The sequence below is a fragment of the Papio anubis genome, chromosome 17, assembly GCF_008728515.1.
Source record: "Papio anubis isolate 15944 chromosome 17, Panubis1.0, whole genome shotgun sequence".
In the NCBI taxonomy this organism is placed as follows: Eukaryota; Metazoa; Chordata; class Mammalia; order Primates; family Cercopithecidae; genus Papio; species Papio anubis.
The window spans coordinates 50,648,851-50,664,145 of record NC_044992.1 but is presented as its reverse complement, the minus strand read 5'-3'; the positions used below and the strand labels follow the sequence as shown (position 1 = coordinate 50,664,145).

Genomic DNA, 15,295 nt, shown 5'->3' with positions numbered 1-15,295 from the left:
AGATACCCTCCTGTTTTCTTCTAGTAGCTTTATCAATTTGCTTTATATTTAGGCAAGTGATCTCTCTTAAATCGTGTTTTGAATATGGTGTGAGGTAGGGATTGGGTCCCTTCAGGCACATAAATATCTACTTGTTTCAACATCACTTCCTGGTGTTCTTGTCCTAAATCATTTGACCCCATATCAGATGGTTCTCGTTATCTTTCCAACACTAAGCATTGCAGCTAAAAATGTGTCTCATGCAGTCTCTCTCCACTCAAAAAGTGTGGTCTGCAGACCAGCAGCATCACATCATCTGGGAGCTTGTTAGAAATTCAGAATCTGGCACCACCCCAGCATTACACAACCCCCTAGTGAGTCTCAGGCAAGTTACATTTTGAGCGGCAATAGTGTGGATATTTTTTGAGGAATGAGGATAATTTTTGAGGAATGAGGGGAAACGTCATCATGACATTTGCTGCCTCTCACAGCCTCCCCATGCACTACAGCCTGCGGGGCCTGCCAACCCATTTTCCCTGGTTCCTGGGAAGGATTTACTTCCAGACTTGACCTCTGGGTCCACCTCTCCTGACATGTGCTGTGCTGTTCTTTGCTGCTGGGATTGAGGGAAGGGGGCCCACTCACTCACCCACTCCTCACTTTCTAATACCCACAACCACCTGTTCACTCGCCCAGCAGTTCCTATGCTCTCCCCTATACACATTCTTCCACCTGGAACCTCAGTTTTCTCAATTGCAGAACCAAAATAATAATGGTCTTGCTATCAGGAACTACTGTGAAGGGAAGTGATCTGAGGAGTACCTGGGCGTAGAGACAGCACAATGGAAGTCAGTTATTGTCATGGCCATTTCAGAGCTCTTTTTCCAGTAAAGCCCTTGGATGCTGGTGGCCTCTGCTATGTAGCCTCACCTCCCTGCAGCCGGGCAGAATGGAGTCCCCCTTCTTTCCAGCCTGACTTCTCCTCCCCTGCTCCGCGCCCTCAGGGCAGCGTGCACTGATAAATCTTTCCCAGCGCGTTGCATTGTTACAGCGAGTTGCCCTCGCATCCGACCGGCCCCCAGCCCCAGCTCGGGAGATCTTCAAACCCAGAATCTCTGCCTTGGTCGTCTTTGAAGCCCTGGCCCCTGGCACAGCGCCTGGCACCTGGAGGGTGCTCAATAAATGTTTGCAAAATCGAATTCTCTGTTGAGCAGGTGTCCACCCCTCCACTCGAGGAGGGTGGGTTGTGCGGCCGGAAGGGAAGGCTGGCTGTGTGCCAGGGCGGGGGGGACACAGGCAGGGGGCTCAGGGAGCGGGAGAGCGGGAGAGCGGGAGGGGGTACGACGCCGGCTAGCGGAGCCCGGCCCGGGGGGGCGGCGGTGCCAGACGCGGAGGGCGGCCTCTGCTCCTCCCCCGCCTCCTCCCCGCGCCGCGCCTCCTTAGGCTCCGCCACCCCCGCCCTGCGCGGCAGCCGCAGGGAGGGGCCCAGGAAGGCGGAGCCAGCGGCGGCCCAGGCTCGGAGCACCCGCGCGGCTCCCGTTCGCGGAGCACACATCCCGGCGCGACGAGGTAGAAGGCGGCGCGGGCAACGGACGAGGGAGCTGGGCGCCGCGGCGGGAGGGGCGGGAGACCGGGCCGAGACCCTCCTCTCGTGCTCCCCGGCAGCCTCGCGGCCCACCGAGCCCACCGCGGGGGTCTCAACCCCGCCCCTCGGCCCCCGCCTCCCTCTTCCCGCGCCCGCCCTGCCGCGCGCCCCCAGCTCCCTGCCGCTCCGCGTCCTCCGGGACCGCCCTCCGAGGTCCCCTGGGGTCGCCGCTTCTGCGCCCAGCGCGCTCCTTGTTCGTCCCACAGGTTCCTTCGGAGAGCGAGCGGGAGTCGGTGCTCGGCCTCCTGCGGGGAGCAGCCCAAGGGTGAGTCCGGCGTGGCGGGGCGAGGCGGGGGCTGGAGGGCCCGGGGCGGTTCTTATGCCTCTTAGTGGCACCGGGGCTCGGCGCCGCGGGCTGGCTCCATGTTTGTGGAATGAATCAATCATGACTCTCCTTCTCCTCTTCCTAAGGAGGACTTTTTGAGGTCCACGTGCTGCAGAGCACCTTGGGGGGCCTCCTGAGATAGGGGTCCCCCCCGCATAGTGGAAGCCCGACTCCCATTTCTCCCCCTCCTCTCTGCACTCCAGTCTGGAGACTCCCTTTGGGTTGGGTCTTGGGGGGTCGGGGAGAGGGGGCTTGTAGGCCCAGCCAGGTAGTTGTGGAAGGTGGGTCACAGTGGGGGCTTGAGCCAGGGCTCTTACAAGGTTATAGTGGATGGGGTGCGCTGCGGAGGACAGCAGACACTGTCAGGCAGGGTCACTTGGCACCTCCAAGGCCAGCCTGGAAGAGCCTGCTTGAATGTGGATTTTGACCCACAACTTTCTGAACCCTTCCACGCCGCTGTTTCTTCATCAAGAAAATGGGAACATTCGCAGTCTTTTCTCAGGACTTTGTGCAGACAAAAAATTTATCATAGAAATCACCCCCACACAATGCTTGGCACATTGAGAACACTCAGCACATCTTAGCTTTATTTCCTTCCTCTCTGAAAAAAGTGAGCAGAGTTATTTGTTCCCATCTTCTCTGTCCACAGCTTGGTCTCAGAGAACACAGTAGAGGTGTAGTCAGTTTGTTGAATACATATGCTTGATGGAGCTTCAATACCCACCCCCACCCTCTTCTCCCAGAATCTGCAGGGAGAGGTCAGGACGTGACAACACCAGCATGCCAGTGCTGTCGGAGGACTCTGGTAAGTACCTCCCCCGAGCTGAAGACAAGAGCCTGCCTGGCAGCCTCCAGGCCCTGGCAGTGAGAACCTGGGGAGAGAATGTCCTCACGGCAGGACCGAAGTGCTGTTTGAGGCCCCACTCGGGCTCCTTGGGGGCAGGGAGCACTGCGTTTGCTATCCTTTGTTTTTCTCACCTCTCCCCAGGTTTGCATGAAACCCTGGCCCTGCTGACCTCCCAGCTGAGACCTGACTCCAACCACAAGGAGGAGATGGGCTTCCTGAGGGATGTTTTCAGTGAAAAAAGCCTCAGTTACTTAATGAAGGTGAAGTCCCACGTCATCCTGCCTGGAAGGGTGTCTAGAGGTCTTTCTAGCTGTCTGTGGCTGTCTGAGGTCATCCTAGTCATCTCCCTGCCCCAGGAAGGCCTTCACTTGCCCACTGCACAGGACTTTCTCTTACGGTGCCCCATCAGTGGCCCAGTCTGCTGCCTCAGTTGTCCCCACAGCCATGGGTGGGATGTGTGGTGTCCAGGGTGCATCTGAAATACTCTGTCTTTGCAGATTCATGAGAAGCTTCGCTATTATGAAAGGCAAAGTCCAACCCCAGTTCTGCACAGCGCTGTGGCCCTCGCTGAGGACGTAAGCCCCAGGTTTCTCCTTAGAGCATCTGCCCCACTCCCTACCCTGTAGAGTTCCTTCATCTTGCCTCGTTTGCTTAGTCTGGGGACACCAGGAATCAGGAGCCCAAAGGTGAAGAGGTGTTTTCTTCCCTTGTCCTCCTCTTTCTCTTCCTCTCTCTGGGTTCCCCGAAAGGCAGGGAGGAACCGGTGAGCCTTGGACTGGGTTGGGAGACACTGACATGGGGCTGCCCACTATCTGTGTGTTCTGGAGCAAGTCTGTTTCCTCTGCTGTAAATGAGAGCATTGGATTGGCTGAGCAGTTCCCACACTGCTCTGAAGACGGATGATTTGAATAGGTCAATTAGACATTGTATCTGTGCTTTCCTGAAGTCAAGGGACCTAGAGTGTGTCCCCGCATACTGGCTCAGGCTTCTCATTTTTTAAAGGAACGCTTCTTAATTTCTTGTGGACCTAGTCGTCTGTGTTGTATGGTTGGGGAAAAGCCATTCTGGTTGATTGCTAAGATCAGCTCCTGAATAAACTCTCCTAACCCCAGGAGATGGCCTGGGGAGGGATGGGTGCAGCCTGTGGATGCAGAGTCCTGGGCCCTTCTCCACTGTGGAATGTGATTAGGGGCACAATAGATTGCCCGGTTCCCAGGCTCAGCGCTGCCTGTCCCACTGGCTCTGTGATGTTAAGTAGGCCACTCAACCTCTCTGAGCTCCCATTTCCTCATTCATAAAATAGCATCTGAGAGCCAGGTAAGCCCAGGTTCAAATCCTAGCTGTGCTGTATATGAGCTCTGTGACTTCGGGCAAGATGTTTAATCTCTGAGTCTCAGGATTCTCATCTGTAAAATGGCAAAGTAACAAGACCCTCTGCATCGAGTTGGTTGCAGGGTTCAGTGAGAAGATCCACATAAAGCAGAAAGCACATAGGGCTTAAAATGGTGGCTCCTTGGAGGATGGCCCCGTCGAGCTGCTCCTGACCCCTGGTGTGATGTTCCCGGGATCATCGTCCTGGGGTGGCTGAGGGTCTGCCCCTCAGCCCCTGGGGGCTGCAGCTGGGTGGGCCCTTGGGTCTGTGGCCCAAAGAAGAAGGACCCAGCAGATGTGGGGCAGGGGCACCTCTAGCCATCAGTGGCGCCTGTCTCATTCTCTGCAGGTGATGGAGGAGTTGCAGGCCGCCTCCGTGCACAGTGATGAGAAGGAGCTGCTCCAGCTGCTGTCCACCCCGCACCTGAGGGTAATCGCGCAGAGCCCCTGCCCACCCATGCCTCTGTGTCTCCTGGGATGGGGGTGGAGGGAGCTCTCCTCGTGAGGCTGAGGAGTGGAGACTTCTGAGGGAGCGATCCTCAGCACTGGTGTCTGGGCAGTTGTCTCTCTGGCATGGCATCTGCCACCCTCCAGACCACCACCTAGCCACGGCCTGCTGACCCTGTGAGTGGCGGGCCAGCCCTCCTTTTCTCTTGCTTTCCCGACAGGCTGTGCTCATGGTACACGACACAGTTGCCCAGAAGAATTTTGACCCCGTTCTCCCGCCTCTGCCTGACAATATCGATGAGGATTTTGATGAGGAATCTGTGAAGATCGTCCGCTTGGTGAAGAACAAGGAACCCCTGGTAGGTGCTGCTGCCTGCTTCTCTCTAACCCACTCTTCCCCTGCCTCTCACCCCCACCCAGAACACTGGGACAAGACCCTCCCCGAAGTCTTCAGAGTGAGTGACAGCAGCTTTGCCGGGGCTGCTGCTCGTCCCTGTGGCGCCTCTGTGTGCAGGGCACCCCTTCCTCTGGGTGGATACAGCCCCTCTCAACTGTGGCCAACCCACTTTGTGCAGTAAATAACCTGCACAATTGTATAGGGTGACCTTGATCATCCTTTAAGCCAGAAATGGACAAACTACAGCCCAAGGGCCAAACCCAGCCCACAGCTTATTTTTTAAAATAAAGCTTTTTTGGAGCACAACCAGGCCCATTCACTTACAGATAGGCTGTGACTGCCTTTATAGTGCGATGGCAGAGTTGAGTCATTGTGACAGAGACTGTGTAGCTGGCCTAAAATATTTACGTGTGGCCTCTTACAGAAAATGTGTGACAATGCCTGCTCTGAATATTGAGGAAGCACGGGGCATTCCTCTCCCCAGTAGACTGATTGCTATCACTTTGGTCCTGGTTCAGCATTGATTTACCGACCAAAGGGACAGTGTTGTTTATGAGATGCACGGAAGTGGTGGAAGCCCAGAGAATTGAGATTGGCTCCAGAAGATCCCACAGCTGTCATTCTCTATTTCCAGCTTTCCCCAAATGACCTCCTATGAGCCTCTTCTGCAAGCAGATGAGGATCTCTCCTCTCCCTCTGTTTCCTCACCTGTAAAATGGAGCAGCCATCCATTGATTTAGCAAACACATTGTGAGCCCTCCTATCCAGGCTCTGTATTGGGTGCTGGCAGTTCAGAGCTGAATAAATGATAGATAGCAATGCTGGAAAGTTCTCAGGTCTGGCGAGGCTAGAAGTCCTGGGGTTCTTAGTTGATGGCCTCTCTAGCAATAATTATTTTATGTACTTTTATGTATTAGATGGCACGGATGATGTTAACAGTAACTCTGCAAATGTGTTTGCAGTTACAGCCACTAATAAGTGGTTAACATATGTTGAGTGCTTATTGTGTACTAAGTGCATTGCATGGAATCCTTGCAGCAACACTGTGAGTTAAATGCTATCCCACATCTCACAGGAAACAGGCTTGAAGAGGATAAGAGATTTCCTTGCTAAGGCCACATGCTTTTTGTAAATGGCGGAACTGTGTTCACACCCAGGGCTGTCCAGCCCTAGAGCTTAGCTCTTAAGCTTTCTGCTGTCCTGCTGCAGTCCAGCCTCTGTGGTGCAGGAAATCGAGGGCTCGTTAGTTCCTTTCTCATCCTAAGTGTCATCTCTGCTGTGCTTCATGGGCCAAGTCCTGGTCCTGAAGCTCTGGCTGGGGTGCATAATTGGTTTCTCTCAGCAGCAGCAGAAGGCCTGGTAACCCTGTGATTGGGTAGAGGCAGGGTGAGAATTAGCTGGCACGTATCATCCTCATTATTAAATGTCTTTGCAAGTGGTAGGAACTGTGATATGACAGAGATGTGATGGAGAATGTACTGGATTTGGCATCACAAAAAGCTTTCCCCTTTACCAGCTGGGTGACCTTGAGGATATTTAACTTCTCTGAGCCCCAGTCCCTCATCTAAAATGTTGCAGCATTATTGTGCCTTGTAAACTGTAAAGTGCAGGGCTGTACTAATGGAAGATGTTGGTTTTGTTTTGTCTTCAGCATTGGGAAGGTCCCCACTGATCTGCCCTCAGGACTGTCAGAGGGAGGGACTGGGGAGGCTGTGTTGGGTCCAGAGATTAGGGGTCTGAGATTTGGAGCTGCTGCTTAAGAACCTGTCTCTTCTGTCTTGGGTTCAGGGTGCCACCATCCGGCGGGACGAGCACTCAGGGGCTGTCGTGGTGGCCAGGATCATGCGAGGAGGTGCAGCAGACAGGAGCGGTGAGTGGCGGCGTGCAAAGCTGGCCCACCCCTGATCATGGCCATTGTTTCAGAGCCCTCCACTTTTGCTCATAGCTCCGCTTACTTCTCTCCTATCAGACCACCTGTTTGGGATGTGCTTTGCTTTCTGGGGTTGTGGCTGGAATTCTCATCTCCTTCCCAAGTCAGTAGAAATTTTAATAGAAAATATAGGCCAGCTGGGCGTGGTGGCTCACACCTGTAATCCCAGCACTTTAGGCGGCTGAGGTGGGCGGATCACTTGAGGTCAGGAGTTGGAGACCAGCCTAGCCAACATGGCGAAACCCCATCTCTACTAAACACACAAACCTGGGAGGTGGAGGTTGCAGTGAGCCGAGATCATGCCACTGCACTCCAGCCTGGGCAACAGAGTGAGACTCTGTCTCAAAACAAACAAAAAAACCGGGCGCTGTGGCTGACACCTATAATCCCAGCATTTTGAGAGGCCAAAGTGGGCAGATCACCTGAGGTGGGGAGTTCGAGACCAGCCTGGCCCACACGGAGAAACCCCGTCTCTACTAAAAATACAGAATTAGCCAGGATTGGTGGCGCATGCCTATAATCACAGCTACTTGGGAAGGCTGAGGCAGGAGAATCACTTGAACCTGGGAGGTGGAGGTTGTGGTGAGCCGAGATCACACCATTGCACTCCAGCCTGGGCAACAAGAGCAAAACTCCATCTCAAAAAAAAAAGAGAAAAAGAAAATATAGGCCATGCATGGTGACCCACACCTGTAGTCCTAGCTATTCAGGAGGCCCAGGTGGGAAGATTGAGCCCAGGAGTTTCAGGTTGCAGTGGGCTGTGATTACACCACCACACTCTAGCGTGGGTGACGCAGTGAGACTGTCTCAAAAAAGAAAAAATTATATATACATATATATTTTATATATACGTATATATATATATATATAAAATAGTCATGGAGTACTTTGCGGTGATTGAGAAAAAGCTCATGCGTTGGTTTAGTCCAAGGACTGTGACAGTTAAGAATATAGCATGGGCTTGGGGGATTACTAACTGGGACAGGGATGACACCCTTCCCCACCACCCCAGGTCTTGTCAAACCACTATTACAAAGAGAGTGTTTGTGCCCCAGATTCATTTGGGTAGAAAGGTTGAGAATCACCGGTGTGTGGAAGAGCTACTAAGCTGGGAGACAAACCTCCTGATATAGGGGGATGTTACCCCCAAAGTCTGGGGGTCACCGTTGCAGAGAATCCTAGACCAGCACTTTGCAAACATTAACGAGTACACGAATTCCCTGAGCATCTTGTTAAAATGCAGACTGATTCAGCAGGTCTGAGCTAGGCTGAAGATTCTGCACGTTTAACCTGCCTCCAGGTGATGCTGATGCAGCCAGGCCAGTGTCCACTTTGAGTAGCAAATAGGGCCCTAATATGCCGAGACATTTGTCATTCAGGCAGAGGCTCATATTGTGTTTACAGTCTTAGTGATGTCTTCACTGGCGCTTTTGTCTTTCCTTGTTAAGACTTAAGGACGCCATTCTAGGAGTATATTTGTAAACCTAGGAAGGTGAAGAGTTAATGATAATTTTAAAGAAGCAGAGGTTATAGCAAAAAGAACACAGGCTTTCTACATCAGAATAACTGTGTTTGAATACTGGCTTCATTATTTCTTAGCAGTGTGGCCTTATGCAAGCTGCTTAATCTTCCTGGGTCTCAGGTGCCAATTTGTAAAATGGAGATTTTACTGGGTGATTTGAGCCCTCCATGCCAAGTGAAGTGCCCAGCACTCAGGGGCTTAGTTCGCCCGAGTCCCACCCATCAACTTTAAACCTCGAGTTGGCCCTGCAGTGGGCTCCTCAGGCAGGCCCCTGTGGTGCTTGGAGCTCTGAGTGATTGGTGCTCAGGCTCTCCTCCTGTGCTGATGGTCAGTCCCTGTGTCTCCTAGGCCTGGTCCACGTTGGAGACGAGCTCCGAGAAGTGAACGGGATTGCAGTCCTGCACAAGCGGCCCGACGAGATCAGCCAGATTCTGGTCCGTGCTACGTGCCTGCTAGGGATGTGCTGGGTCTTCAGACACCCAGAGCGGGGCGCTTTGCGGAGCCAAGGCAGATTCTGGCTTAGCCTTGCTGTTGTCCTGAGGAGGTGGCAGGCAAAGTGGCCTTATGGTGTGCCCCTAACGGTGTGCTTGGGGTATGGGGTGGCGGCAGGAGGAGGGGAACTTCCCTTCCATCTGCCTCTCTTAGACCCTCTTCTCAGCACAGCCTTCCTTCCCCTGGCTCCCTTTCACAAGGTCCCTCCTGGGTCCTGGGTCCTGGGTATGAATCCTGGCTCTGCCTGCTTCCAGCTGTGCAACCTTGGACAAGCCATCAGATCATCTGAGTTTCCATTTCCTTTCCTTTAACGTTGGGATAGGGATTCTTTCTCAACCAATGTGTGGTTATCATTGGGATGCCAACATCTGGAAAAGGGTAAAGCCCTTCAGAAGTGTAAGGGGATTTCAAGGTATTAAATGCTTGGCTGAAAATCTCCGTGGTCCATTCTGGGGAGCTGAAGTCAAAACTGAAATTGTGAAAAGCCCCAATCATAGCTTGGTCCCCTTTATCCTCAGGATTCCTCCCCCAACCTGATACTCTTTGCTAACTTCTGATAGTTTTGGGGGCAGAAACAGGATAAGATCGGAAGAGAGGAGGCCCACTGTTTAAAGCCCTCTCTGGGCTGGGCCCAGTGGCTCACACCTGTAATCCCAGCACTTTGGGAGGCTGAGGCAGGTGGATCACCTGAGGTCAGGAGTTCGAGACCAGCCTGGGCAACATGGTGAAACCCCATCTCTACTAAAAATACAAAAAATTAGCTGGGCATGGTTGTGGGCCCCTGTAATCCCAGGTGCTTGGGAGGCTGAGGCAGGAGAATAGCTTGAACCTGGGAGGCAGAGGTTGCAGGCAGTCGAGATCATGCCAGTGCACTCCAATCTGGGCAATGAGAGCAAAACTCTATCTCAAAAAACAAAACAAAACAGAAACCCAACAAAATAAAGCCCCCTCTGTAGAGGATGCAGATTGCAGGCAGGCCCTTCAGTCCTTTTGCCCAAGCTTGCTTTTTTGTGGCTTTGGGTGCCAACTTCCTTGTGCTGCAGAGCAAGGATGTGGGCTGTCTGGGTAGTGGAGAGGCCAGGAGGTGGTCTGTTGGGCCCTGCTGTCCTGGTCCGACAGCATTCTTCCTTGTTGGGCCCCTGGCATTGGGCTGCAGGGTCTCTGTAGATGAGGGTGAAGGGAGCTCCTGGAAAGCTGGGCATGATCTGAGATTGGGGAGATGGAAGCTAAGAGGGAAGTATTAATCAGAGACCAGCCCCAAATCAGTCAGGAAAGAGGCAAAGGAAGCTGAAATGGGTTGTTCAGATGACCCAAGAGGAAAGCAAGGAAGGGAGCCCTCTGGGGCCCTAGTGGTCAGCAGGGATGGAGGATTGGAATTCAACACGTTGGGTTGTCATGGAAAGTCTTCCATCCCTTTGTCTTTTGAAAATACAGTTACCAACCCTCCACTGCTAAATTTGAACTGGCTTTAAAATAATAAAAATATAAAAAAATACAAAAAGGTACAGTTACTTGGTTACTGAGTTTTGCTTTAGTTCATTCAACCAGGGCACCATCCTAGAAGGGTGGGCCTTGGGAGGCTGCAAGTCTGACTTTCTGAACATCAGTTTTTAGGCCTGAGAAGTAGAAGTTGAGCTCTTGGAGGGTTAGACCTGGTAGGTGAGAAGCTTCTGTTCTCTCTCGTTTCAGGCCCAGTCCCAGGGATCCATCACCCTAAAAATCATCCCAGCCACCCAGGAGGAAGATCGCTTAAAGGAGAGCAAGGTATGGGGAGATGGGCCTGCGGTGCCCTCTCTCAGCTTGAGAGATGCAGCTCGCTGGCTGGGGGCTGGATCCAGTCCAGCCTCTTGAAACAGTCATTCGGGAACAGATCATAGATCTGGTCCTAGTAATCTGTGCCCATTGAAGGACTTTAATTCCGTCACAAAGTGATTCATTTGTTTGTACCCTGCCTCTTTCTAAACAGGATTTGACGTGGCTTACTAATAATAAAAGACGAGGTTATTTTAATTGAAATAGAAACTCAGGGCCATGAAGAGGAGGAGAAGGTACCAAGTGTGCTGAATTCTGAACCAATTAAGTAACTGCCATTTGTTTAATTGTTGCTGAGCCTGCCTTATTTGGTCACCTCCTCTGTGCCAGGCACTCTGCCAGATGCTGGAGACAGGGACTCTTGGTAGCTTCAAGGGTTCCTGGTGCAGAAGGGCAGCAAATCTTTCCTTGCTATGTAATAAGTGCTTTGTCAAGATTCTGTACAAAGAGTTACAGTCACCCTTGAGGGTGTCAGAGTGGGGGTGTTGGAACTGAGGCCTGAAGAAGGTAAAGAAGAGTGGGACCTTGGCGGGGTCTGCCCATACAGAGGCTCCCTGGCATTCTGGAGAGGAGCACGTTAAGGGCGATGTGGTGGGGCTTTGCGGGGAGGATGGTGGTGGGTTTTGCTGGGGAGGTGGGTTAAGCCTATGTTCTGAATGGCCTCAATGCCTTGTTAAGGGTTTTGGCATAATCCTTGCTTAGTTTGGGGCCTCTTAGAAGCTGCCCCTGAGACAAGGATTTTAATGCAAATGGTGTATTTGGGAAGTGACCCCAGGAAACACCAGTACAGGACTGGGAAAGGGAAGACAGCTGATCTGACCAAGGGTGTGTTATCAAGCAGGTTGCCACTATGGGCAGCTGGAGCTTAGTCCTGCTGGGAACTTGGGGAACTACTTCCTCCCCTGTGGAACACATGCCTCTATCATCCCACCCAGGGGCCCTGGGAGCTGGGCGATCTGTACACCAACTCCTGCCAGGCTGCACCTGGGGGATTAATTCCTAGCAACTTCTGCCTGCTGGATTAGAGAAGAGCAGGCTCCAGTGGCCAGAGAAAGTAAGTCCTTAGGCAAAGAGATGCAGGTGCTGGCAGCTGGAAGTCAGCAGGCTGCACTGAATGGTCCAGCCCTGGGGCATATGGGAAGGCATCCCACAGCCCAAGAGATAGTCCCATAGGTTCTAATAAGCTCTTAAAGGTGTTTTTGTTTGTGTGTGTGTGTGTGTGTGTGTGTGTGTGTGTTTTAAGGATGGGAGTGGTATAGTTATATTTGTGTTTTAGAAAGCTCCCTGAGGCAGCCACAGGGAGAGGGTGGAGTGGGTAGAGGTAGAGGTTGGAGGCAGGGAGGCCTGGTAGAAGGCTCTTGTAAAAGCCCAGGTGAGACATTATTAAGACCTGAACTGTGAGATGGTGGTTGATGAGATAGAGAGGAGGGCATCACTTTGATTTCACAGTACATTTGGATCTGAGTTTCCTGGCAGCCAAGGCAAAAAGGATAGCATAATGAATTACATACTGTTGAGCAGAGAATGGAAGGAAGCATGCCAGTTTTTCAAGATTGATTTCCATACCTGCCTGTCAGTACTTAAAGCATGAAAGAAGAGATGTTACAGCATCTGGCAGAGAGGGAATGTCAGTCGATACTTCGAAGAATGTGGATTTGTAATGGACTATGTCTTCAATGACAGTTCTTTGCAGCAAGTGAAGAAATAATCTTTATATAGCTGTTCTTATTTGTGCTCTTTGGTTAAATCCCAGGGCATAATATTTCCTGTTACCTGGTGGAAAGTGATTCTTTTTAGGGCAAGCGAATGTGGTCCCCATATGCAACTTTGAGGGTTCTGACTTGAGGAACCCTCTTTGAGGAAGAGAACTTGGTTTTCCTAAAGGACAAAATGAGTAGCCTGTCCCCCAGCCCATCCTTCTTGAATATTTCTTCTTGATCCAGATGCTTGATTTGGGCTGGCCACTTAAGATTACACTCTTCTGAGTGCTTAGGACCCTGGTAACATCTGTGGCTGGTTAAGGGTATCTGTCCCCACAACATATGCCAGAAAGTTCTTACTGTTGTCCGATGGAATCTTTTCTGGTTGGCATATAAAGGAATGCAGTTTGTATCTGTCTGAGGAAGACCCCTGATTCCTTTTTTTTTTTTTCTGTTTGCCACTGAAGTGATTGGGCCCTAATGGTCTGAAAATAGAAATAAATAAAATTAATCCATGCCACCAAATTATAGAAGAGAACAAGGAAGTGTGAAAAATGCTGTGTACTCACACCATCTTCTCCAGAGAGGGTGACTCTAGAGTAGAGGGGGGAATTGGGGCTTGGCCGAGTCTATGGCAGATGAGGCAGGATTGAGCTGTAAGAGCTGTGGGTGTCAATTACCCACTGAAAAGTGATGGTGAGGAGTCAGTAACAGTAGTTTTGTTGATATTTGTGTTCTTACCCAAACATCTAGATTACTTATATAACAGATGGCTGCTGCCTTCCGTCAGCTCAGTTGGCGTGTCAAAAATAACACTTGAGTTAGAAATTGTGCTTGCCTTTACTTTTTGTTCCCAGGATTAGTTGTTGCTGTGTGTATGCTAAGAGGCTGTTATGAGGACAGCTGGTCAAGTAAATAAGGAAATATTTAGGTGAGAAAGAGATATTCAGTCATGGGGTCTATTAATTTTCTGATTCTTGATGGAATTCCTGACTATAGTATCCCAAATGGTTGAAGAACAGTTAAGAACGTATGTGCAGTGTTTCCAAGTAACTTTCTATTCGAAAGGCTGCTTGGCCCTCCTAAGTGTGGGTGGTCGTTATCATGTGCCCTTTGATGTGGCAATGACCTGTCGGTGCTCACGTGGGGAAGGGCCGCCTCACCAGAGCCCTCCTTGTGCAGGTGTTCATGCGCGCCCTCTTCCACTACAACCCTCGCGAGGACCGGGCCATCCCTTGTCAGGAGGCGGGCCTGCCCTTCCAGCGCAGGCAGGTCCTGGAAGTGGTGAGCCAGGACGACCCCACGTGGTGGCAGGCCAAGCGAGTCGGGGACACCAACCTTCGAGCCGGCCTCATCCCCTCCAAGCGGTTCCAGGAGAGGTGGGTCTGGGGTGTGTCGTGAAGGGCTGGTTCCAAAGTGGCAGAGGTGCAGGTACATGACAGGCCCCCAAGTCTCTGTGTCCTCACAGCCAGAGGGGCCTGCTGAGCGTTGTTTCCCCAAGGTAAGTACCAGTTGCACTTGTGTTTGGTCTTTTCCCATAACTAGTGGTGATGGCTATTTGAGATTTAAAGGAATCTATTGTGTGTGTGTGTATCTATATATATACACACACACACACACAAAATACATGTATATACACAAATGTATATACACACACACACTTTTTTTTTTTTTGAGACACAGTCTCACTCTGTCACCCAGGCTGGAGTGCAGTGGTGAATCTTAGCTCACTGCAACCTCCACCTGCCGGGTTCAAGCGATTCTCCTGCCTCAGTCTCCTGAGTAGCTGAGATTACAGGCGTGCACCACCATGCCTGGCTAATTTTGTATTTTTAATAGAGACGGTTTTGCCATGTTGGCCAGGCTGGTCTCAAACTCCTGGCCTCAAGTGATCCACCTGCCTTGACCTGCCAAAGTGCTGGAATTACAGGCATGAACCCCTGGGCCCAGCCTAAGTTAATGTATATTTTATAATGCATGCTTAGAGAATGCTGAGAAATAAAATATAAAAATACAGAAGAGAGGCTGGGCATGGTGGTGGCTCACGCCTGTAATCCCAGCACTTTGGGAAGCCGAGGCAGAAGGTTCCCTTGGGCCCAGGAGTTCGAGACCAGCCTAGGCAACATGGTAAGACCTTGTCTCTCTCTAAACAAAAAATAAAAACTTAACTGGGCATGGTGGCACACACCTGTAGTCCCAGCTCCTTGGGAGGCTGGGGTAGGAGCATCGCTTGAGCCCAAGAAGGTCAAGGCTGCAGTGAGCTGTTACCACACCACTGCACTCCAGCCTGAGTAACAGGGTGAGACCCTGACTCAAAAAAAAAAAAATACAGAAGAGGAAGACTATGAAAGAAAATTCCCCACGTCTCACCCCTATCTAAACAGCAGTTTATTTCCTTACTATGCTTTTTATGTGAGTGTTGCATACAGAATTTGGGGTCTTGCCTTTTTTTTTTTTCTTTTTAACATTTTTGGCATGAGTATTTTCCATATTATAGCATCGTTTTTGTGGTGTGGTTTTAGTGGCTATATACTAACTCATCAGGAGCTGTGCCATTCATTCCTAGGCGGCAGGTACTTAGGATGAATTGAGCTGGCCTTGTGCTGAGCATCTTGCAGGCTGCTGTGAACCTGGGGTTTCTGCCCTGGAGGAGCTTATAGTTCAGTGGAAAAGTCAGACACTCTTCAAACAAACAGTTTATGTAAATGTGATGGGTGCAAGGGAGGAGGACATGGTGCTCTGTGAGTTCATATTAGGAGGCTGCGTCCTCATCCAGGAATGCAGGGAAGGCTTCTCAGAGGAACTAGCTAAGTGATTTCACTGCTTTC

The 15,295-nt window shown here is 51.3% G+C and overlaps 1 protein-coding gene across 4 annotated transcripts in view; it reads left to right on the top strand.

Moving 5' to 3' along the window:
• Positions 1–1,454: 1,454 nt before the first annotated feature.
• The window catches only part of MPP3 (membrane palmitoylated protein 3), a 32,199-nt gene continuing 18,358 nt past the window's right edge, over positions 1,455–15,295 (top strand). The window contains exons 1-11 of one of the 4 annotated variants that reach the window (XM_009190752.3): positions 1,455–1,548; positions 1,831–1,889; positions 2,599–2,754; positions 2,938–3,056; positions 3,294–3,371; positions 4,517–4,597; positions 4,836–4,973; positions 6,800–6,881; positions 8,812–8,897; positions 10,645–10,719; positions 13,650–13,846. In XM_009190752.3, coding sequence (XP_009189016.1) covers positions 2,655–2,754; positions 2,938–3,056; positions 3,294–3,371; positions 4,517–4,597; positions 4,836–4,973; positions 6,800–6,881; positions 8,812–8,897; positions 10,645–10,719; positions 13,650–13,846 — 956 coding nt within the window. In that variant the 5' untranslated portion in view covers positions 1,455–1,548; positions 1,831–1,889; positions 2,599–2,654. Of the gene's footprint in view, positions 1,549–1,584; positions 1,674–1,830; positions 1,890–2,598; positions 2,755–2,937; positions 3,057–3,293; positions 3,372–4,516; positions 4,598–4,835; positions 4,974–6,799; positions 6,882–8,811; positions 8,898–10,644; positions 10,720–13,649; positions 13,847–15,295 lie in introns of those variants that run through there. The other 3 variants (XM_003913143.2, XM_009190754.3, XM_009190755.3) reach the window with 3 other exon arrangements.